We start from the raw sequence: 24162 nt of genomic DNA, 5'->3' as shown, positions 1-24162 counted from the left end.
AGACGGCTTTGAGTAGAGGGATGTGCACTCACTGTGCCAAAAATCTTGGGAAGTATCTTTAGAAGGAACCTCGGGTGCCCAGGAAAGCCGGGGCGAGCAGAGGGAGCCAGAGCAGCCCCCTAACAACGTCCCCACGGCCGTGTTCGGTTTGTTTGGCTTTCTGGAGCTTGCGCCGCATCAGGGTGATTGGGTTAGGATGGCTTCATTTTAGGGGGCAGGTGTCAGGGCAGGATTTGAGAAGAGGTTTAGTGTCAAAAGTCAAACGAGACGGTAAAAATCAAGAGAGCTACGAGTAAAATCCTGCCTCCATCAAAGCCAACCAGGTGCTCTGTGAACAGAGCCGCTTTGTCACGCTGATCATCCACCGACGTTTCAAAACACACCAGCCGGATTTAAGATGTTTCATAGAATCATAGAATCACAGACTGGTTTGGGTTGGAAGGGACCTTAAAGCCCATCTAGTTCCAACCCCCTGCCACGGGCAGGGACACCTTCCACCAGACCAGGTTGCTCCAAGCCCCATCCAACCTGGCCTTGAACACTGCCAGGGAGGGGGCAGCCACAGCTTCTCTGGGCAACCTGGGCCAGGGTCTCACCACCCTCACAGCAAAGAAGTTCTTCCTCAGATCTCATCTCAATCTCCCCTCTTTCAGTTTAAAACCATTCCCCCTCATCCTGTCACTCCATGCCCTTGTAAAAAGCCCCTCTCCCGCTTTCCTGTAGCCCCTTCAGGTACTGGAAGGTGCTAGAAGGTCTCCCTGGAGCCTTCTCTTCTCCAGGCTGAACAGCCCCAACTCTCTCAGCCTGTCTCCATAGCAGAGGTGCTCCAGCCCTCCCATCATCTTCGTGGCCTCCTCTGGACTCACTCCAACTTGTTTCCTTCCAGGACAATTTATCCTGGAGGAGGCAGCAAGTATGTTCAGTTCAAACCTCGTTTCATACCCCTCTAAATACACACAGCACGGTTTCATAACGCAACCGAGAGCAGGTGGAAGAGGAAATCCACCTCATTATCAGTCGGTTGCAGCCTCCGACCACGTGCTCCTGATGTGCAAACACTGAAGTAGGTCCTTACGCGGTCAGAGCTGTGGTACAAACACAGCCAGAGGAATTTAGGAACTATTAACCCAACCGCCTTCTGCTTGACCCTTTCACTCCTGTGACTTTGATACCTTTACATCGGTCCCGGAGAACTCCAGTCCTCAGAGACAGCGATGCAAGAAAAGAGGCTTCAAAAGGACATGGACAGGTTCTTCCCTTCATATCTCCCCCTCAAGGGGCCACCTAGCAAATATGAAGAAGGTTTAAAGATATCCCTAAATCCAGTAAATGAAATGCCGAGATTAAACCCCCGCCATCAGCTCAGGGGCTGTTTCACACCAGCGAACTTCCCGCAGCGCATCAGAACAAAGTGCAATTAGAAAAAACAGTAAAGATGGATTTTAGAAAACTTACAAGGCAGTTTAAGAGGCATCATATTAATTAGCGGGTGGTCTTTCATCAGCAAGACTCGTCATACCCCAAAACAAAACATCATTTTGTTGCATGAGTCATGTCTATAAAAAACATTTTAAAAAAACACAGGATTTTAGTGTCTGAATTCTTTACTACTAAATTTCTCCCATCGTCTTGGCTTGAATGGACAGGAGCTTCGTGCAAAGGAAAAGGAGGAAAAACTGTACACTAAAAATCTCTTTAAAAGCTGGCCTGTACATTTTATATTAAGATTTCTTTCTGAAAATTTAAGAAACACTGAAACTAGTTACACAAAGCTGAAAGGATACACGAATCCCTGGCAGTACTATGCATGCTACATTGTAACCCATCCCACTTATTTCTGCTACAGATTAGTTTCTATTTTAATTTTATTCCTTCTGCATAAATGATATTAATTACAGTAAATCAGCATAATTATCTCCTTCGCTAAGCAGCCCTACCTCCTTTGATGACAACGTATCTCTCCCTTGGACCTCTGAAGCAGATGGCTAAGGCACTTAGGTACCCACGTGCAGCACGGGCAGCGACTAGATGCATAGGAAAGTTTAATCATTAATTTAGCATCCTAAATATTCCCCACGTAGATTAAACATCTATTGCTCAAGCTGTCCAATCCCCCCCGATGACTAAACGAGATATAAACAGCTCAGAATATAAAAGTCTGCGGCCTTCCTTGATCTGTTAGAACATGAGTGTGTGTACGTCGATATGTGCACACTATATACACACACACGTACAGTAATAGATAATTTTGCCACAGGCAGTTAAAAACCAGCAAGGGTTACCAAAAATAAAGTCAAGTTTTATAAAAGCCAGCCCAAACCTCCCACTTGCAAGAGAGAGAGATGAGTTTTGGGGACGACTCTTCAGCCGGGTTTGCTTTCGCGTGCCGCTGGGACGGTTCGGCTGGCGACGGAGGCACCTCCTCTTTGGATCAACGCTCGGGATGGTGCCAGCAGAGCTCCTCTGTGCAACGTCGGGCGGTGGATGATTGTAAAGCGCAAACATTTCATATTTTAAAATAATAAATAAAAATAAATAGACTGGATTAGTCCCGTTACAGGGACGGCGACCCTCTGCTTTGCATAACTGGTAAGAATCCAAGTGTCTCCAAAGGCTGGGTGGGAACATCGAAGCACGTAAATTCTGACATCTCTGCAAAAATCCTCTTGGCCCAAAGGACAGAACCAACAAGCAGAAGGTCCTGCCGTGCTTCGGGGCAAGTAAGAGAGGGGACCCTGCCATGGTGAGAGCGCACGTTAAATGTATTACAAACAAGCAAATTCACTCAACTCCCCTCTTTCTTAAAAAGAAGGGAGCAGAAATATTGCAGAGCAGCTCATGGGCCTTCTCCTGTTCCCAACAAATCAGCTATAAAGATTGTGCTGATTTCCACAGAAGAAGAGAGGGACAACAGGACAATAATCAGAACAGGCACTGGTCCCAGGTCACATAACCAAAGAGTTGTTGCTTTTTTAAATATAGGGGGTTTTTGGTCCTTTTTTTCCAAATACATTTTTCCATTCGCTTCTTTGCCTGTCTGGAATCATTCCAACCTTGCCCTGTCACCATGTATTACGTGGTGTGGACTCCGCTCTTAGAAAATTAGAAAACAACTGTTATTTTGGGGAGGATTTTTTTTTAGAATTGCCAGTCACACCGAGAGAAGCACCGGTGCATGGGCAGCATCTTGTAGCTGTTGAAAAGCCATGCCATAATTTGAACAATTTACGTGTCTCTTCCTTCTCTGAAAAGCAAAGAGAGCAGAGCTTACACCCACCCACCGCCACGAGCCTTCACTGGCTGCCATCAGTCATACCCTGAAGCGTCACAATTTGTAACAGAGAATGAAGGACGTAGATCCAGCACCATGACAAGGCAAAGAATTAACATGTCAATCACCCAAAGCAGAGAAAAAAAACCCTTCATTAGTGTTTGCCACAAACTAGAAGTTCACAGGGTTGGTTTAGCTTCCCGAAGCTAGAAGACCTGCTCCCCTGGCTGTGTCGCACGGTGGTTGCTGCGGCGGGTTGGGCTCGCTCAGTTTGCCCAGGATTTCCTGTTCTCCGCATTTTTCTGGCTCTTCTCCGGTCGCAACGTGGATCCTCCTTCTGATTTCGCCAGGGCTGTGAGTGAAGCCAGGTTGGAGGCTGAGCCGGAGAAGTTGCCACTCTTCCTGTTCTCAGCAATGGCTCCTCCTTGCAACCTCAGCCCGGTGCTCCGCCGCCTTGCTGGTCCCGTGGCCTTTTTAATTCTGCCTGGTTTCACAAGCAATCCGTAGCCTGGGTTGCATCTGAAATACTGCTTCCCTCCAATCGAGCCGTCATTCTTACCTTTGACAAGAAGAGAAAGAAAGATGACAGACAAAATGGCTTTTACTGCGTGCAGATGGCTTGCTACTAGGAGGACAGTAGAAGAAGAAAGCAAGAAGAAAATGCTGAGATGAAAGAAAGAAATGCTTCAAGAAAGATGTTGAGGTGTTGGAGTGAGTCCAGAGGAGGGCGACCAAGCTGGTGAAGGGTCTGGAGGGTCTGACCTACGAGGAACGGCTGAGGGAGCTGGGGGTGTTTAGCCTGGAGAAGAGGAGGCTCAGAGGTGACCTTAGTGCAGTCTACAACTACCTGAAGGGAGGTTGTAGTGCAGTGGGAGTCGGCCTCTTCTCCCAGGCAACCAGCGACAGGACAAGAGGACACAGCCTCAAGCTTCGCCAGGGGAGGTTCAGGTTGGACATTAGGAAGAATTTCTTTTCAGAAAGGGTCATTAGATGTTGGAAGGGGCTGCCCAGGGAGGTGGTGGAGTCACCATCTCTGGAGGTGTTTAAGAAAAGACTGGACATGGCACTTAGTGCCATGGTCTAGTTGCCATGGTGGTGTCAGGGCAACGGTTGGACTCGATGATCCCAGAGGTTTCTTCCAACCTGGCTGATTCTGTGATTCTGTGATGGAAAATGACTGTTCCCTGTAAACAGACTGAGAAGGTAAACATCCAGGAGGAGAGAGCAGTACGGGCACTAGAGGACAAAGCTGGTACGACAGCAAACAAAATTGAAGATCAATACACTTATCGATATAAAAACAAGTCTTCCAGCTACCAGAGAAGTAGAGCAGTGGGAGTAGCCTTCCCACAGGAGTAAGATAAAAAAACATTAGCTGGTTTCATATCTGAACTTGATAAAATTATAAGATTAGAGGAAGCAGCTGCCTGTGACAGCAGAAGGCTGGACTTGATTCAAGTGGCTCCTAGCTGTGGGCTCATGCTCCAGTGACACCAGTATACTTCACTGCTGAACACCAGCAAAGCCACTACATGGAGACAGTTACTCTGAATGGGACACTCCGCCTTATTCTTCCTCCCACTTGCTATTCAGGGGAATTCTTTAACTTCACCAAAAGGAACCAGCTCAGCAATAGATGCATTAGCAAACTACCAGGACGGAAGGAAAAAAGCCATTTAAAAGAGCTTTTGGTTTTCTGAGTTGATGAGAGTCTGAAGTTGAGGAGAGTTACTGTTCCCATGTCATAAAACCTGCACAGAACAGAAAGAATAATTTCTTTACACTGATGCTGTTGAGATCTTTCCATTTCTCCCTTTAGATCATTTAAAACTCTCACGATCACTGTTCTGGGTAGCGGGACAGAGACCGCTCCCATCTGTAAAGGGAATGTGAAAAGATACAACAGCTCTTTCATTGACATGAGGTCACCCCCTTCGTTTTAGGGGTGTTTACTTCTCTCTACCACCGTCACTGCGTTGGGTCCGATACACCCTCACATCGCCAAGGACTTGGACTTCGACTCCTGTTTGCAGTGTGACAAAGATCCAAGTTTGTGACCATATTTCCCAAGTGAAGCTCCAGATGTGCTAGATGCCAGTTATGCTCCAACAAATCAGGGACTTAATCCTTCTGGAAACAGAAGGGTGAAAAGAATATCCAGTACCATCAGCAGTTGAGTCCTCAACAGGCCAAAAATCTCATGGCTGTTCGACTCTTCCACGGACAGTGCAGCTGGTGCTTACTGGGTATGTGCAAACAGCTTAACAGAATTAGCACTGGGGACTAGAGTAGTCAGACAGGGAGGGAAGGTGACTTTCGAGAACTGAAATGAATCTGTAAATATATATATTATTTTTTTTTAAATAAGGCGTGAATTCAGGACTGAGAATTGGGTCTACAACTTTCAAAGGGATTAGAGCTACAGTTTGCTTTCCGGGATGGCAAACTCCAGAGGGTTTTCTGAAATGAGCTGAAAACACAGCATCAAGTTTAGCTTTTATGAGCACACCATGCACAGGGAAGATAACTGCTCATTTAATGGGAGTCCTGGATCCTTGACACGGTATTTATCTTGGTGAACGGCTCCAATCCCAGGGAAGCGTGCAGCAGAGACGAGCGTGGGCAACTCCCTGGGACGTGCTGATTCACCAAACAGAGCCTGCACTGCTGACCTGGAATGCTACAGCTTGGTGAAAAGGATTTAAATAAGGAGCTTTACGTGCCCTTGGTAAACCAAACCCTCTTACTATCGAAGGCAGTAGTAGCTACTGCTTGTCGCTTGAATTTTCCACTAGCACGCCCTGCCTTCCCCCAATCCTGCCTACTCTTGGAGAAAACGAGTCCCATGAAAGTGGACATGAACCTGCAGAAGAAAGGAGTTACGAAGCCTGGGGCTCCAGCAGAGAACAAATGCCAGCCATCATCTTTTTTTCATCTTGTGCTGCAGTCACTGTTTTTTTGGCATCATGCTACAAGGGCGCATATGAACAGAGCCCGCCCAGGAACTGCAACCTAGTTTCCAAAGAGTGTGTATTAGAGCCTGAATTCTGGGAAGGCTACCGTTGTACAGGTCAGAGTCAGACAGGAATGACAAATTAGAAGCTGAAAGAAACCTTAAATCATACACAGAATCACACAGAATCAATCAGGTTGGAAGAGACCTCTGGGATCATCGAGTCCAACCATTGCCCTGACACCACCATGTCAACTAGACCAGGGCACTAAGTGCCATGTCCAGTCTTTTCTTAAACACCTGCAGAGATGGTGACTCCACCACCTCCCTGGGCAGCCCCTTCCAATGGCTAATGTCCCTTGCTGAGAAGAGATGCTTGCTAATGTCCAACCTGAACCTCCCCTGGTGAAGCTTGAGCCTGTGTTCTCTTGTCCTATCGCTGGTTGCCTGGGAGAAGAGGCCAACTCCCACTTCACTACAACCTCCCTTCAGGTAGCTGTAGACTGCAATAAGGATCTTTATGTCCTGGTGGTCAATGCATGATTATTTCCTACTGGTTTTCACACATATAGGTATATACGTACACACACACACACATACAAATAGTCTTCTGCAATTTTACAGCTTATTTTAAAATAGCTTGTGAGAGACTAAGTAACGTGTTAAGAGACTTTGCAACTTATTTAGCCTAAATGTTCCTTCGCTCATTTGAATCCCACAACTCCTGTTGTGCTTTGGACACCCTTATCTTCAGAGCAGAAGCTCAGATGAGAACTCTTTGGACACACGGCCTGTCTCCTACAACTATATACTTACCGAGCCGCATTGTAAAAGCAATCCTGATTCCTACCTCCATTGTAAGAAGCCAATGACATAACTGAGAAGGGACACAATTCAGTCAGAGGGCAGTGGGACTAGGATTACAAAGGCAGACTGGAGACAAGATTACAGCAGGGAAAGATCTTTTCTATTTCCCTTCTCAAAATGCACCCAGTACTGGCTAATGAAACCCCCCTCATCAAAAAGCGGCACTAAAATGAGCACTGTGAACTCTGACATGCTGTCTGCTTTCCACCCGGTCTAGATCATATTTTACCTGAAGGTAAATCCAGTTCGACACCAACCCATGTTCCCTCTTGAAAGTCCGTGGGCCCAATATACCTAACGGTGCCCGTCTTATTTGCGCCAACTGTGACATATTCTCCCTCTTTCAGCCACTCGGGAATTTCATTGGCATCTTCGGAGTCAGAAGTCACCTCCAGTTTTTCTTCTGCCATCTCTGATCCGTTATGGTTCAGTCCACGGGCAGTGGACATGCTCTTTTCTCCTTCTGGCTGCTCTTCTGTGTTTACTGAACATGTGGGGTCTGTCCCCAGCATGCTTGTGAAGGACTTCAGCTCCGACGTCTTGACTTTCTGGATTTTGAAGGGGGAGGCTGCAACACTGGGCGGGGACAATTGGTCGGGATGAATCTGTGCTTTGGGAACCCCCAGTTCTGGAGCCTTAGAAGACGTTTCTTTTTTCCTAGCTTGTCCTGCTGACTCCATTGATTGTTTGGGTAACAACTCCTTCTTTGGAGTGGAGGTAGCAAGAAAGGTTTTTGCATCAGTGGCTACAGAGGCATCATTTGCCTGCTCACTTTGAGTCACAGGAGATGTGCAAGATTTTGATTTCAAAGCATCATTTCCATTCATTTCAGTGCTGTCTTTAGGTCTTGCATGAGCACTTTGAAGGCTGAAGGCAGGTAGACTCTCTCTCTTAATACTGAGACAGCTTTCTAAAGAACTGTCCGAGGGCCCTGGCATGTCAGAAGAGACCTGAGCCCCAGCAGGAGCTGGGAAGTCACTCGCTGCAGGCATTTGACCTCCTGGTTGAGCCACAGCATCACTTCCCGCTGCAAGGGCTTCAGAGAGGGTGGCTGTCGAGACACTATGAGAAAAGTACCCGCTGGAGGCTTCACTCAGAGGACTTGGAGGTCCCTCCTGGGAGTCCTGCGCCTGGGCATCTCCTGTGGGCTGCTGCAAAGGCACTTTTGGTGTCTTTTCCGGACTCTTCTCTGCCTCAGACGTCTGCACCGTGGTTTCGAATGGCTGTTTCCCTACTTCCTCTTGGTTAATCTGAAACAGAATAGGGTAGGGACCGTGGAGCTCTGTTATCCAAAGTATCTGGACTAAGAGGATAGATACAAGTCCTCTGGGAAGTCCTAAGGCCTTCAGCTTATCTAAATCCCTGTGTAGCTGCAATCTCCAAGAGATGCAAGCTGATCCGAAGTCAGCTTTGCAAACCTGGTAGGATTGTCAGCTCATTTCTTCCATTAATAAGAAAAGTGTCGACTAAAAGAAATACGTTCCCCAATATTTACTGAAAAATTATTTATATTACAGGAATGGTCATTTGCTGTTTGAATAGCAGGATTTATATGAAATGTGAAATAGCCCTGATCTATAAGTCTCTCACAGTTATTTGGCTTAACTCTCCGGACTGATAAATCACACCTCTCCAACTAAACTGTCATTTATGTCCCCGTTTCCAAACGCCATTCCCACCTCGACGCCGCCAGCACCACGCACTTTCAGAGTATGAAATTAACTGCACCTCATGAGATTAACAGCCCATTTTAGTGATGTATTTCTTGGCTGTAAAGTTTACTAAATCTGATAGATCAATATCTTTTGCCAGCACATGTACTCTAAAAGATTAGGATGTCTCTAAATCTCTTTGGGAGAGAGGGAGGCGGGGAAGAGGCTTCTCATATGAAGGGAAAAAAAAAAAGTGGGTGGAGGACAGCAGACTGGTACAAATCCTATCTTAAGTCTCAGGTGTACATTTTTGTTTACTGTTAAAAAATTTTGGTTTTTATCCCATCTAGTGGTAAAATATCCCAAACTACAGGATTTTCACCTTCTTCTGAAGTGCCTTTTCCACTGGAAACATAAGTGGCATTTGAAGAAAAAGGGATTTGATTGAATTACAGGCGTTTCAGAACCAAAGGCTAGCTTGTTATTGCTAAGTGAAATGTAATACAGAAAAGGTTTTTGAAATAATCCTGCAGATTAAAGACATATTTTTAGCTTTTCTATGGAGAAGGTGGTGTACACGGGGACTCTGGAGCTCTGCTCTTTCTTTGGGCTTTCCCTTTTAAGCGTTTGGATAACACACGTTTTGCTAAGACAATAAAACCACAGTGGGAGAAAGCTGATTTGCTGTTTAAGACTGAAGTTCTGCTGAACTGTGGGAGCTCATAGGGTCTATTTTCTCTCCTGCTTAGCAAGAGCCTTTTTTTCACGCCGATATCTTGAATTGGCTTGAAATGTAAAATTGGGAATTAAGCTCAACACTCAGAATAACAGTCATGTTCTGTTTATAGAGAGTGTCTAGAAATTTGCCTTTTAAAGCAGCAAAACAGCTAAATTTTAGCTAGTTAACTGCTAATGCAATCATATGATTAACCAGGTTTTCAAATAGAAAAGTGTAACCAGTGATATAAGGGGAGATTTTACCAGGACCTAAGAAAACACAGCAACACACACTGCATTTAATTATCTCAACTGTAGAAGTGCAACAGGTTTTAAGCAGCTAACCCAGCAGTTGCTTTTGCCACCTCTGGTTTCCAGGCATGTGAATATGAAAATAGCATCATCGCATCCTTGGATGCACTTACCTGTTTTATCCTTGCGGCGCTGGCATCAGTACTGGCAGACTGCACCATAATTCGTGGGACAGCCTGCAGGAATGAAACAACAGAGCGCTGGTCACTTAAAAGAGTAAATATTGTCAAACTCGTAAACATTAAAACTGATATTTGAAATTTTGGAATTGCAAACAAACCATCGTGACGAAGGGATGGAGCATTGCTGTTTTATTGCATCCTGGCAACATACTCTGAAGGGGCAAAAACCTTACCCAAGGCATCCCTGGATTTTAACACAAAAGCAGCTACAAGTACAGATTTACAGTGTACAAAGTTTTCTTTATGCAGTCAGTCAAAGACAGACAACTGAGCAATCAGATGACAAAGAGGTCTGAGATCACACTGGTCTGGCTAGTGAAATCCTCGGCTTCAGTCCCTCTCCAAAACTCTTTCTCCACCTTCAGTATCTTAAAGCTAAACTGAATTTGGTGGTGTTCGCTTTAACTCAAAGAGTAAGCCAGAAACTACATCTGTGCATCCTCTTTTCAAAGAGGGCATCATCACTGCCTGCTAGAGTGAAGACTACAAATGCTATTTGCTAATCACAATATACAGAATCACAGAATCACAGAATCAACCAGGTTGGAAGAGACCTCTGGGATCATCGAGTCCAACCATTGCCCTGACACCACCATGTCAACTAGACCATGGCACTAAGGGCCATGGACAGTCTTTTCTTAAACACCTCCAGAGATGGTGACTCCACCACCTCCCTGGGCAGCCCCTGCCAATGGCTAATGACCCTTGCTGAGAAGAAATGCTTCCTAATGTCCAACCTGAACCTCCCCTGGCAAAGCTTGAGGCTGTGTCCTCTTGTCCTAGCGCTAGTTGCCTGGGAGAAGAGGCCGACTCCCACTGCGCTACAACCTCCCTTCAGGTAGTTGTAGACTGCACTAAGGTCACCTCTGAGCCTCCTCTTCTCCAGGCTAAACAACCCAGCTCCCTCAGCCGTTCCTCGTAGGTCAGACCCTCCAGACCCTTCCCCAGCTTGGTCGCCCTCCTCTGGACTCGCTCCAACACCTCAACATCTTTCTTGAAGTGCGGGGAATACTGGTCCTGTGCCAGAAAAAACACTTCTGTGTTTTAACAGTATCTTCTCTTTTATAGCATGGGGCTTGATATGAAGGCATTGACAATAAATGTCCCTCATTTGCTCCATATTTATGTTTTTATGTTAAAGATTTGAAATAATCACTCTTCTAAGTAACAGCAAATTGTGACACTTGACCATGAATCTTAGGCTAAGGTGTCAACTTGGGCTGTCATGCACTGTTGACACAGGAGGGAAAGGGACCACCAGTTCAATGGAGAACCTTGGGAAAGGGAAGCAGGAAGAAAAGAAGAGGAGAAAAAGGCAGAAACATCTCTCTTTAGAGCTGTTAAATAACGTACTGCAAGTGCAGGTTCATACTTTCAGGGAAAGAGCTCTTTCAGGGCGACATATTATACAATTTGGGAGCAGTCTGCTTTTTTTATTTTTTTCTCCAAGGGACTTGAGAACTCCTTCTGTAGAAACAGGCAGGCAGTGCTCATCTCTGAGACAGCTATTTCCAGAATTCGACAATCTGCTTAAACACCTGAAACTTTCCAGCTGAAGAGTAAGGTACTACTCTGCCCTGGTGAGGCCGCATCTGGAACATTGTGTCCAGTTCTGGGCCCCTCAGTTCAAGAAGGACAGGGAACTGCTACAGAGAGTCCAGCGCAGAGCCACGAAGATGATTAAGGGGGTGGAACATCTCCCTTCTGAGGAGAGGCTGAGGGAGCTGGGTCTCTTTAGCTTGGAGAAGAGGAGACTGAGGGGGGACCTCATTAATGTTTATAAATATGTAAAGGGCAAGTGTCAAGAGGATGGAGCCAGGCTCTTCTCAGTGACATCCCTTGACAGGACAAGGGGCAATGGGTGCAAGCTGGAACACAGGAGGTTCCACTTAAATATGAGGAAAAACTTCTTTACGGTGAGGGTGACCGAACACTGGCACAGGCTGCCCAGAGAGGTTGTGGAGTCTCCTTCTCTGGAGACATTCAAAACCCGCCTGGACGCGTTCCTGTGTGACATGATCTAGGTAATCCTGCTCCGGCAGGGGGATTGGACTAGATGATCTTTCGAGGTCCCTTCCAATCCCGAACATTCTGTGATTCTGTGATTCTGTAATTCTGTGTACTATTCTCTTGCAGCCCTTCTAAGTAAAGCAAAGCAGGAATATGACTAATCCTGTCCCCCAAAGAAATAAACATGGGAGAAAAGAACAGCTATTATTGATACAGAGATTGCCAGGCACGAAATAGAAACATGGTTCTTCAAGGTAAAAAATAAAAAGACAAAAGACAGACAAAAACCTCAACAGGTTCACAGTGAATAACTTTAAGATGTTAAAGCTTCAGTTCAATAAAAGAAAGCAGGAGAGGGGGGGTTGCTTGTCATTAAACCTGCTAATTGAAAGTACACTGCCGAAATGGGGTTCAGAGCAAACTGGCTCTATTTTGGGTGCACGAGCTATTCACATTGAGATCCTTCTGAGGACATGCACTGGGGCTCCAGGAGGCAGATGGTGACCCAAATCAGAACAAATCAATGATGCCTAAAAATAAACACAGCTTTAGGGCTCGTGATCCAGTGGTTTGCAGACACCTCGTACTCCAGAACTTCAGCTTCCTTTGGAATAAAGTGGCAAACTTCTATGAGAAATGTGTTAACCTGAAAACAACTGTAGTACTGACTTGTGACTGAGTCCAGAGATAGCTTAGAGCAACGAGGTGTGTGAGTACTCTGACTCGTCCCAAGTATTAACTCAGACATGCAAGGATAACTTGATTGTCATAACAGTCAAGTGTTTCACTTTAACAAAGACTAGAGAGGAGAGGGATTAACTTTCTTACGAGAAAACCCTGCAAATTTTAGGTTTAATAGAAGCTTATCTCAGTGTTAAAGGGAGCAGAGTATTTGGCAGAACACTCACTCTCTCCTCTTCAGCCACCTTTGAACCATGGGTTGGTCCATCTTGGGAGTGCAAAGCCAAGCTATTAAATATCACCTTTTAATAAAAAAAATTTGTAGTCACAAGGCATTAGGGCTAATCCCTACGCAGGCACTTACACAGCACTTTAAACCTTTTGCAGAGGTGCAGCTGAACCTCAGTGAGAAGCCAAGGCTCTTGAATTCAAATTATCCTAGTTAAGTATCTCCATGGTCCAAGGCTAAAAGCACTGCGTTTTGGCATCTCAGAAAGGCTGCATGAAGGAAAAACATTGTCCGTGTTGCTTCCACACTACTGTTTGTGATCTGATGTAGCGGGGGAAACCAGCCTTTTTCAGCAGACCTTGTGTCAGGAGCTAAAGCCAGCTCCAGGCTCTCACACTGGCACCGTAACACAACTTGATCTTCTTGCCCCGTCTTCTCCCAGTATATCACAGAATCACAGAATCAACCAGGTTGGAAGAAACCTCTGGGATCATCGAGTCCAACCGTCGCCCTGACACCACCATGGCAACTAGACCAGGGCACTAAGTGCCATGTCCAGCCTTTTTTTAAACACAGCCAGAGATGGTGACTCCACCACCTCCCTGGGCAGCCCCTTTCCAAAGTCTAATGACCCTTTCTGAAAAGAAATTCTTCCTAATGTTCAACCTGAACCTCCCCTGGCCAAGCTTGAGGCTGTGTCCTCTTGTCCTATCATTAGTTGCCTGGGAGAAGAGGCTGACTCCCACTGCGCTACAACCTCCCTTCAGGTAGTTGTAGACTGCACTAAGGTCACCTCTGAGCCTCCTCTTCTTCAGGCTAAACACCCCCAGCTCCCTCAGCCGTTCCTCGTAGGTCAGACCCTCCAGACCCTTCACCAGCTTGGTCGCCCTCCTCTGGACTCGCTCCAACACCTCAACATCTTTCTTAAAGCACTTCCCAGATATGTGCCATCTCTGGGAAGTGCTCTGATGTCTGGCATTACCCAGAGATAAGCACTTAGAATTGGAATAAGAAAAAGTATTTAAAGATATTTCTCAGTTCCTTTGATTTCCTTTTTTCCCTTTAAAACAAATAAATAGAGGAAAGTGGGTTTTTTTTTATCTCTCAAAAACCTTCAGTCTTACAGCATGTAAATCCATGAAATCTAAAAATCCAGTTGTTATCAAATAGCAAAAGAAATAAAAGCGTTACACTTCCATCATTCCTCATCAAGTTCTCCTCCTGAAAGGATGACAAATCTCAAACCGACAATAACTTTGCCAAGTAATGTTTAGAAAAACATGGAGAAAAAAGCAATTATGAGAAGTGGCACTTGCCCAACTTTGGTGCTGACAAGAAACAGATGGGCAGAAACACCCTCACTGGGGCAGCAAGAGTACTAAAACAAATCTTTGTTATGAAATGTAGTCAAGTTACTTGGGGGGGATACTGAAAACAATGTGTTTGACTATCTGTGAAGACATTTAGTGGATGAAAAATATTTCTGAATCGAGAGCCAAATTCTATCATTAAACGTTTGTAGATAGCGACTGCTAAACTAGACAGATATATTTACCCAATGGCAAAAAATGACCCTTTTACAGTGACAATTCTTGGCACAATTTCTTCAACCAAGCTGACAAAATACGGTGTAAGAGAGAACATGAAAGCAATTCACTTTAAAGCATCTTTGAATCTTTGTAGAACAAAAATTGTCTTTTTCCTAAGAGCTGCTACTCTGTGCAGTGACTTTATATGGATTTCTAAGAGTGTGTATTCTCTGCTCAGATGAGAGGTCAGTTTGCACATACTTTGAGGTGACCCAAAGCCATGTAGTTACTAGTGACTAGTGTAATCTGGAGACCAACCTGGTATGCTGGTGAGCTTGAACAGGAAAAGTAAATGTGTATCTCACCTTGCTTACAGAGGCACCACAGAACCACAGAATGAATCAGGTTGGAAGAGCCCTCTGGGATCATCGAGTCCAACCATTGCCCTGACACCACCATGGCAACTAGACCAGGGCACTAAGTGCCATGTCCAGGCTTTTCTTAAACACAGCCAGAGATGGTGACTCCACCACCTCCCTGGGCAGCCCATTCCAATGGCTAATGACCCTTGCTGAGAAGAGATGCTTCCGAATGTCCAACCTGAACCTCCCCTGGCAAAGCTTGAGGCTGTGTCCTCTTGTCCTAGCGCTAGTTGCCCAGGAGAAGAGGCCGACTCGCACTCCGCTACAACCTCCCTTCAGGTAGTTGTAGACTGCAATAAGGTCACCTCTGAGCCTCCTCTTCTCCAGGCTAAACACCCCCAGCTCCCTCAGCCATTCCTCGTAGGTCAGACCCTCCAGACCCTTCACCAGCTTGGTCGCCCTCCTCTGGACTCGCTCCAACACCTCAACATCTTTCTTGAAGTGCAGGGCCCAGAACTGGACACAGTATTCAAGGTGTGGCCTCACCAGTGCCGAGTACTGGTGAGCCAAAAGCAACCCGAAATGAACTCTTTTTCATACCATATATTACATATATATAATAGCAACCTCTTCAACAAGCTCAGGAAAACACATTTGGCATTTCAATGTCATTAAACATTTTGTAAAATGCATCTGACAATGGTGACTGATGACTTCAGCACAAAGCCTTTTGACTTCATGTCACTAGATGAAAATCCTTCAGTGGTAACACTCAATACGTGTAAAGTTCAGCAGCAGTTAACAGGACAGACTGGGCCAGCCCGTCCAAGAATTATCCTCCAAGCTCCAGAAACGGTCTAGCCAAGGTTACAGCTGATGTAATCCGAAAAGGGCATTATCAGAAAACTTCCACTGCTCTTGTCCGTGCTTTACCATCTGCAGACGGAGTGACTGAGCTCAAGGACTGTCACACTGACAGTATTATGTTCACATCACCATTTAAAAGCAGCTATTGGAAACTTCTGCAGCGGGGCATAACAGTTGCTTCATTAAATGTACGTTTAAATCAGTTTTGAGCACTCGGGATAAAATACTTTCACAAGACGTACGCAGCAATGCAGTAAGAATCCTGAATCCCCCAGCACGTAGTCAAAAAAGTTGAATCCATTTTAACAAGGTCCCCCCAACAATATTCCTTTCTGCCCTCAATTTTAAAATAATTTTGAAGTCATTAATCATTTAAATATAAAATCTCCTGCATTCCAAACGGAGATCTGAAACCCAGTACAAGTTTGTTTATTGTTTTTTTGGTGTGTGTTTGTTTTCTTCTCTAAAGACACTGTGCATTTAGATATTAACCCAGACAAAACCCTCTTATTCCACCTTCCATATGTGGAACATTTCAGCCTGTAATAATACTTATGAATTCCACATTTCTAATATACTTTATGCAAAATTATCCATATCGTTTTCTATGCAGTTAAATTACTTCCTTCCTAGGTCTGGGTGGATTAAAAGGGTAATTCATAACCATTTTCAAGTTAGCTCATAAAGAAGTTTCAGTGGTTTGCTCTAAGAACTTGAAAAGCCAGCTTTCCCTACTCATTAAAAACTATTTGTACGAGGATGATAGCGAAAACTGAACGCAGAAAGGAATCAAAACACTAACAACTCAGCCCCAAGAACTAGACACATGAGCTCAGCTGGCCACAGAGGATCGGTTGAGCTATGCTGATTATAGCATCCAAATGATTCTTTATTTGAAACTCTGAAAAAAGCCTTCGAGATTTCACAGAAGGTTCTCCAAGGCCATATTATTTACATTTGATTAAGGAATGTCACTTCTAGCAATTATACTATGCACCACGCACAGCCATGAAACCGTTATTTTTTAATGCACTGCCAGAAAAAGGCTTTTGTCTATTTAGATAGCTTTTCATTAACTGCATTTCATTATTTTTTAAGATTAATTACTCCATCTGCATCAGAAGGTGAAAGAGAAAAAAATTGAGAGCTGCCCTCTCCATGTGTCACGTCTGCATTTCTATACCACAAAACAAAAATGAATTACATTAGTGTATGGAAATTCAAATAGTTCATTATTTTCTTTAACAGAGCTGTGACTCAAGATCTCTCATTTAAGCCATGTGCTAACAAAAAGACATTAGAGCATCCAACAAGGTTCTCGAGTATGAAGGTGACCAAAATCCACTTACACATTGGTCAGAGGAATGTGCTTCTGCCACAGCAATGTCAAAAAACAGAAACTGAAATTTAATATGTACATTTTTAACGTCAGCACCCAATGATGCCCTAAAATGTAATTACACGGGCAGTTCCTGGAGATCAACAGGGTCATAAGGTAAAGAACAGTAATTCTGCCTGGTGCACACTATGAAAGCCTCAGCATGTCAATAAAAAAAGACAAGCTTCAAGAGCATGTACATAACATAATTAAGCACAGACAGATGAAACTCTGATTCTCCATCCACCTGCATATTTTACACAAGTATTTTAAACTTTTCCCCATCAGCGATAAGGTTTGGTAAGGCTTTAAATCCTGCCCACTGGGGTACTAAGCTTTTTAAAGAATAGACTAGGAAAATAAAAAGCAATTCCAGCGATCCAAAAAGGTTTAAATTGTTGGCTTTTTTTATTTACAGACTACTGGCAATTAATTTAAAGGCATCAGATAATGGAGAAAATAGGTATTTTCTAACTTAAAAGTATATAAACAGCTTCATCAGAAACCAATCTTTTAGGTACATAAACAGCTTCATCGGAAGCCGTTCTGCTAGTTACATAAAGAATCCTATTATGCCAAATTAATTCAATCTAACTAATTAGAGAGCAGGAAGTTCTTTCAATTATTTTATGTGCTGTCTGAGAAACACACTTGAATACGAGAGCAGATTTCATTAATTGCGGTTCATTATTCTCCAGATTAGTTACTAAACTTGCATCAGAAGGTCAAAGCCAGCAATTTCGTTAGCTGCCACCACCTTGACTGGAATGTCTCTGCGTTTTTGAAACTCAGGCAACGACTGACTCTAAACACAAAACAGCATCGGGAAAGATCATTTTGTTAAGATAACTTTTGTACGTGACTGATTACTTGAAGGTTGATGCCAGCCTAAGCAACGGCATGTGATTGAAATAAAAAGCTGCTAAAATAATTAAAAAAAAAAAGGTATTTTCAGAATGAGTGATCAGAACTCCAGCGGTAACGCGGCCCCTCGGAGAGCTGCTGGGTCGGGATGAACTTAACGTCAGTTCTAAACTTGGAAAAAGGTTAAGTGCTGCTCCCGTGGAAATGATGCTCAAAAGCACTAAAATCAACTTAGCCACAAGACCCTGCTTACAGGGCACAAAAAACAAATCTGATGCTTTCTGCAGAGATGTGCAGCCGTCTAACCCTGATAATTTAATTATAACGTATTGGAGATTTAATACAACCTCTGGGCCAGCCATTTAGTTCAAGATGGTTCACCAGGATTTTTCCAGAACAGGTTTTAATGACATTAGATAATTAAGTACTCTCAAATAATATAACAGTTATGCACTGAAAAGGGAGCTTGAGAAGAACTTTGAAAATTCTCTTTCGCTGCAGTTGTTTGATGAACCAGGAGAAAGCAATAAACTGTTCCACTTAGTTTGTTGGTATTTATGTTCAAAAACCTGTTATTACATATCTGCTCGTTTGCTTTTAGCCAGGAGAGGATGATTTGGATCCTTCCATTTGCTTTGTAAAGCATTTACAGAATCACAGAATCCCAGAGTGGTTGGGGTTGGAAGGGACCTCTGGAGATCATCCAGTCCAACCCCTGCCAAAGCAGGGTCACCCAGAGCACGTTGCACAAGGTCGTGTCCAGGCGGGTTTTGAATATCTCCAGAGAAGGAGACTCCCCACCCTCCCTGGGCAGCCTGTGCCAGTGCTCTGGCACCCTCAAAGTTGGTAGCCATCATTCCTTCAGTCATTCCTATTCCTGAACCTAGCTCTCCCAATTTGTTGTTTATGGCCACAGAAGCCCATCAGTTCCCAGTTAGGGGTCAGATTCCTTTGCAACTACAGTCGAAAAACCCTTTTGGCTTCACCTCCCTCTTACACTTTTTGTAGTTTACCACCTACTCTCACCTCGCACATTTATTTATGGCCCCTGCCACTGTGTATCGAAGTTTTATTCTCCCACAGAACTAAGATGCATTGTTCTGTATTTTCTGAGACTCAGAAATATAATTTTTTGTGTCCTCTCCGTTGCGTAGTTTACTACAGTTAGGCAAGAATTACTAGATCGCTGTCTCGCTCCAGCAGGTTAGCGATGAGGTGTTAAAGTTGGTTGCCGAACACTGACCCCCACAGAAGCCTCATCGTCCAGAGTACAACAGCCCTTCATCACTGCCACCATTTAAATTCTTCTGGCCACATTTGCATCATCAGGCCATCATAAAGAAACACTAAGAAAGATTAAGAGAGATGATACTCATAATCTTAAAGCCAGCCGCGCTACAATGGCACGTATTTATGTTTTGTGCTGCACCGAAGGAGCTGTAGCTAATTCTGTAGCAGTTCCTCCAGTTTTTGCTCTCTCTTCTATGCACTGTGATTACTAGCAGGAGCAAAGGAGCTCTGTTTCCTTACTGATAGAGCTGCGAAGAATATCTATAAACTTCTCAAACCAGGGATGTGTATTTGTAATACAATTGACTTGTTCTATTACAAAACTAAAAGTAGCAAATAATTTTAAGATTTCATTTTATTATACAGATCCAATGGTCAAAGAGACTTGGGGGTGCTGATCGACAGCCAGCTAAACATGAGCCAGCAGTGTGCCCAGGTGGCCAAGAAGGCCAATGGCATCCTGGCCTCTATTAGGAATAGTGTAGCCAGTCGGTCTGGGGAAGTGATCGTCCCTCTGTACTCAGCACTGGTGAGGCCACACCTTGAATCCTGTGTCCAGTTGTGGGCCCCGCACTTCAAGAAAGGTGTTGAGGTGTTGGAGCAAGTCCAGAGGAGGGCGACCAAGCTGGTGAAGGGTCTGGAGGGTCTGACGTACGAGGAACGGCTGAGGGAGCTGGGGTTGTTTAGCCTGGAGAAGAGGAGGCTCAGAGGTGACCTTATTGCAGTCTACAACTACCTGAAGGGAGGTTGTAGTGGAGTGGGAGTCGGCCTCTTCTCCCAGGCAACTAGCGATAGGACAAGAGGACACAGCCTCAAGCTTTGCCAGGGGAGGTTCAGGTTGGACATTAGGAAGCATTTCTTCTCGGAAAGGATCATTAGACACTGGAAGGGGCTGCCCAGGGAGGTGGTGGAGTCACCATCTCCGGAGGGGTTTAAGAAAAGACTGGACATGGCACTTAGTGCCATGGTCTAGTTGCCATGGTGGTGTCAGGGCAATGGTTGGACTCGATGATCCCAGAGGGCTCTTCCAACCTGGTTGATTCTGTGATTCTGTCATGCAAAAACTTAGGTTGCTCTCCAATGCAACCAAGCATTAGAACATCACACACACTATATAAAAATAAAATATATAAAACATAACATATATTATATAAAATATATAAAAGCCATATATTAGCTTTTACTTTTTTAAAACAAAGCAGAAATAGCATTTTCCGTCCTATTAAAAACTGTGGCGATCATGATCTGATTACTTGAGTTTCCATAGTAATCCATACTATAAATTAAAATCTCTTTAGATGTCTTTGTAGTTTAAAAACTGACTTCAAGACAAATAATACAAGACTGATCTTGAACAGTAGGAAGGAGTGGGAACAGGTGGTTAGACTAGAGGCAGGAAATTAGGCCTCGTTTGTAATCGCAGCTCTCATTGATTCAATAAGGATTCGAGCAGTTGTGTAAGGCTCTCACTGCAATTGTAAAGAGCACCTATTTGCATCTTTCAATACCCAAATACCTTTAAGAAAGCCACTGTCTTAATTTCATTCTCTAAATTTCAGGTGTGTAAGGTTATACGATTCCAGTCTCAACACTAAGGCTGTTGTAAGCAAAAGGCAACATTGAAATGTAAAGCATTAAATTAGGTAAGGTTTGGGAGTAAAATCTGCTCCTTTGATTACTTTGTAGAGCATAAAACCACAGTCAAATTTAAAATATTTTGAATCTGCCTTGCTTTTACTTGTGCTAGGTCTGTTATGAGTTACTTTTAAAAATATTTAAGTGTTAGTGTATTTATTTTTGGTCTATTTATTTATTTAATAGTTCACTGTACTTCTACAATGACAGAACAACTTCCTGTATTCCTCAGACATTCTTGTAACAGCAAGTTTAGTTGTAGCAAACAACGGAACAGCATGTCTGGATCCAATCACATAAAATAGTTGCTTGGGGATTTTAGGATTTGTTTTGAGAAAGATATCCTTTAAACCATCTGTCTGCATGGGACGAGGTATGGAAAGGTTTAAGTTAACAGGTAATGTGCTTCCAGAACTCCAGAGAAGCAAACAGGGAGACAGCAGAGTGAGCTGGACAGTTAAAGCACAGGCAGAATGGACTTCCACAAACTTTAACAAGTGAGATCTGGCTCCAGATTTATCTTCGTAACAGTTTTTTAAATCTTCCATACTTACATTATACAGGACTACTCCTTTATAAATAAACTACAGACTCTCAAATAAAGGAGAAAATATTATTTTAGGAATTATATTATATTTATAATATTAATATATTATATTTATTATTATAATGGGAATCTGTATTTCATCTGTTTTCTTTAAAAGACAGCAGTGATTTCTAGTCTGCTTGACCATGCATTAGCTACCGCTCAGAGCACAGAAGCCACATCTGGAGCAGGTGGAGTTTTGCAGCACAGCATCTAAAACAAATCAAATGCTTCTCTGACACATGGAATAGAGAATAGAACGAACAAAAGCAACTGTCCAAAGTACAGAGCAGAAGGTGGTAGAAGGTGACATGAGCTGGGGCGAGGGGGAATGGTGTATGAAATAACAAATTAAAAATAGAATTACATTTTCCACTTGGCAATACACAAACAACACTAAGTGCACTTCATAAATTTTACTATTGTTGCTGCAAGTGGTATTACCATAAATCACGCTGGTAGTGTACTTGGCACTTTTAAATAGCCAAGTGAGCTGAATGTATCAATAAGTTTAAACAGCTCCACTGTCTCTGGACAGAAAGGAGGGGAAATGCATCACGAGGCTTTACTATGACTAAGAGCTTGGTTTTCATTGCAACAACATATAAAATAGCACTTTGCCAGCAAGTCTAACAGCACTCACCAATATTACTGCATGGCCTATTTGATTTCATTTTTTACCTGCTGTGCAAGAGGAGAGGTCTGCCTGCCCTTCTTCTCATCTCTAACAGGGAAGAGAGACTTCAGCAGCTTTGGCATCTGGGGCACAAAGGACTTCACAGGATTCAGATAGGAAGCAGCAAGGCTACCAATACCTGTTGGAAAAATTTAAAAATGAGAACAGGTTTGCTCTGGGGAAAGGAAAAGAAAAAAAAACCTACCCTAAACCCCCTTAAAAAATATTACAAAACTGTTATCATTTTAATCTAAGATGACATCTTCCAGTGGTGAAAGCATTAGCCAAGGAAAAGCACTGAGTGCTTGCTCCTCCCTTGAAAGGGACATATGAATTTGGGTAGGTCTTAATCTGTGGCCCCAGTATACAGAGAATTTTATTCATCACATGGTGTGAAAAAGCTTGTTGTTTGCAATTGGAAACATAAAATGCTTTATAACTTGCAGAAGCAGGAAAGAAAAAAATCAAGAAGCAAAACTGAAAAAGGATGTCCACACAGCACACAATTTTAATGACAATTACAGAACTTACTAGAAATAAGAGATGAGAAAATCCAAGTTAAGAAAAAAAGTTAGGGGCATTCAGCTCCTTACTCATACTGCCATTTTTTTTCTACACTATTCCCCCTTGAGAAAACCTAGTTAGACATACAAAACATCACTACTATATATTTTTGCGCTCTCATTTACACAGAATAATCTGTCGAATTCCAGTGCTGCTTATTTTCTAAAACATTAGCAGCCTTGCTGTCTTTGCTGCTTTACTCCCATAATAAATAGCACTTTCTAAGCCTACCTAACTTTTGGCTTTAGAAACTGAGCTGCTGAGATAAGACTGCATCTTCAGACAACTTTAACCATGTGGCACTTAGAACTAGTCACAGAGTTAAAGGAAAGGCTAGTTGGAATAGCCTAGAGTCCGAGTAGCTTCACCACAACTAAATATTCACCCAGAGGGAACTGCATGAACATTGCTCTGAAGAAGAAATTTCACTGCATCTCTGAAAGCAGCTCAGCTTTCTCTGACATTCAGGAGCTGGGGTAACTTCACTCCATTTTTAGGAAAGTTGGTTTAGCTTTAGGAAAGCCCTTACCCGGATCAGGAGAGTGGTTTTGCTGCTCAGAGCCCGGCAGAGAGGTACGAGATGGACTAATGCCTCTGCTGGCATTTGTGGCACCTTGGGATACATCTTGCTGACTCTCCCATCGGCCCTAGGGGGGAAAAAAAAAAAAGGTTGTATTTTTCAAAGTTAGCACACCAGCAAGAGTACAGTAATACTTACATCCCATGCCAGCCTGCACAGCCCCTCTGCAAAGCTCAGAATGCACAGAGCTGAGGAAAGACCCTTCTCTAGAGGCACTTTTAGTTGAAACACCCAGTCCAGCAAAGATAAGCACCCTCAGCTCCCATCAGCATCAAGGCACGTAAAAAGTCCACTTATAGACATTAAAGCTATAATAGTTCACTCAATTGCACAGCTGTGTTTTGCAAGTTACAACCAGGTGAAAAGTTACAGCCAGGTGAAAATAAAATACTACTGTCTGCCTGAAATTCCTAAATATTTTGCGTATCTGCTCAGGAAGTGGTCACAAGTGAAATCCAGATATAGAGTGTCAGAGAGGAGGAGTGAGGACAGATAGAGCTCTGAAAAAGACAAGAAATATGATCTTAGACCTAAACGCTGGACGTCAGTGCCTAGGGTCAGGTAATGGATGAGCGATCAGATCCAGAGGAAACAACTGTGGTAGTGCGATGTTTTTTTTAACAGTCTGGAAAAGAGGGAGATGGAATACACGACAACAAGCTGCAGACACCAGGAGCCAAGAAAAAGATTAAGTAAAGACAGGTTAGAGTTTTGACATGGTTAGTGAAGATGAAACACGCTGATCTTCAGACCTGCAAGAGCCTGAGTGTAGATGAGGTAGGAAGAAACAGTGACCAAGAAGGTGGGAGGCCATCTGCCTTCCCATGGTCCCAGGATTCTCTAGTTGGGTTTTCACATGGATCCCAAGGCAGGTACACACCATTTTGCATGTGGGGTGTGATTTCTCTTGCTTTTACAAAAATCTACTGTAGTTTTGCATCTTTCACCTCAGCCTTA

At 43.7% G+C, this 24162-nt stretch overlaps 1 protein-coding gene across 3 annotated transcripts in view; it reads right to left on the bottom strand.

Moving 5' to 3' along the window:
• Positions 1-708: 708 nt before the first annotated feature.
• Positions 709-24162, bottom strand: part of KIF13B (kinesin family member 13B) — a 153583-nt gene continuing 130129 nt past the window's right edge. For all 3 annotated transcript variants that reach the window (XM_068398735.1, XM_068398719.1, XM_068398726.1), the window contains 5 exons: positions 23155-23272; positions 22067-22200; positions 9886-9948; positions 7321-8341; positions 709-3830 (listed from right to left, as the gene is read on the bottom strand). In XM_068398735.1, the coding sequence (XP_068254836.1) occupies positions 3538-3830; positions 7321-8341; positions 9886-9948; positions 22067-22200; positions 23155-23272 (1629 nt within the window). In that variant the 3' untranslated portion in view covers positions 709-3537. The remainder of the gene's footprint in view (positions 3831-7320; positions 8342-9885; positions 9949-22066; positions 22201-23154; positions 23273-24162) is intronic.

This window comes from Nyctibius grandis, chromosome 1 (genome assembly GCF_013368605.1).
Source record: "Nyctibius grandis isolate bNycGra1 chromosome 1, bNycGra1.pri, whole genome shotgun sequence".
Classification (NCBI taxonomy): domain Eukaryota; kingdom Metazoa; phylum Chordata; class Aves; order Nyctibiiformes; family Nyctibiidae; genus Nyctibius; species Nyctibius grandis.
The sequence above is the reverse complement of the archived record's forward strand: the minus strand, read 5'-3'. Positions and strand labels throughout refer to the sequence as shown.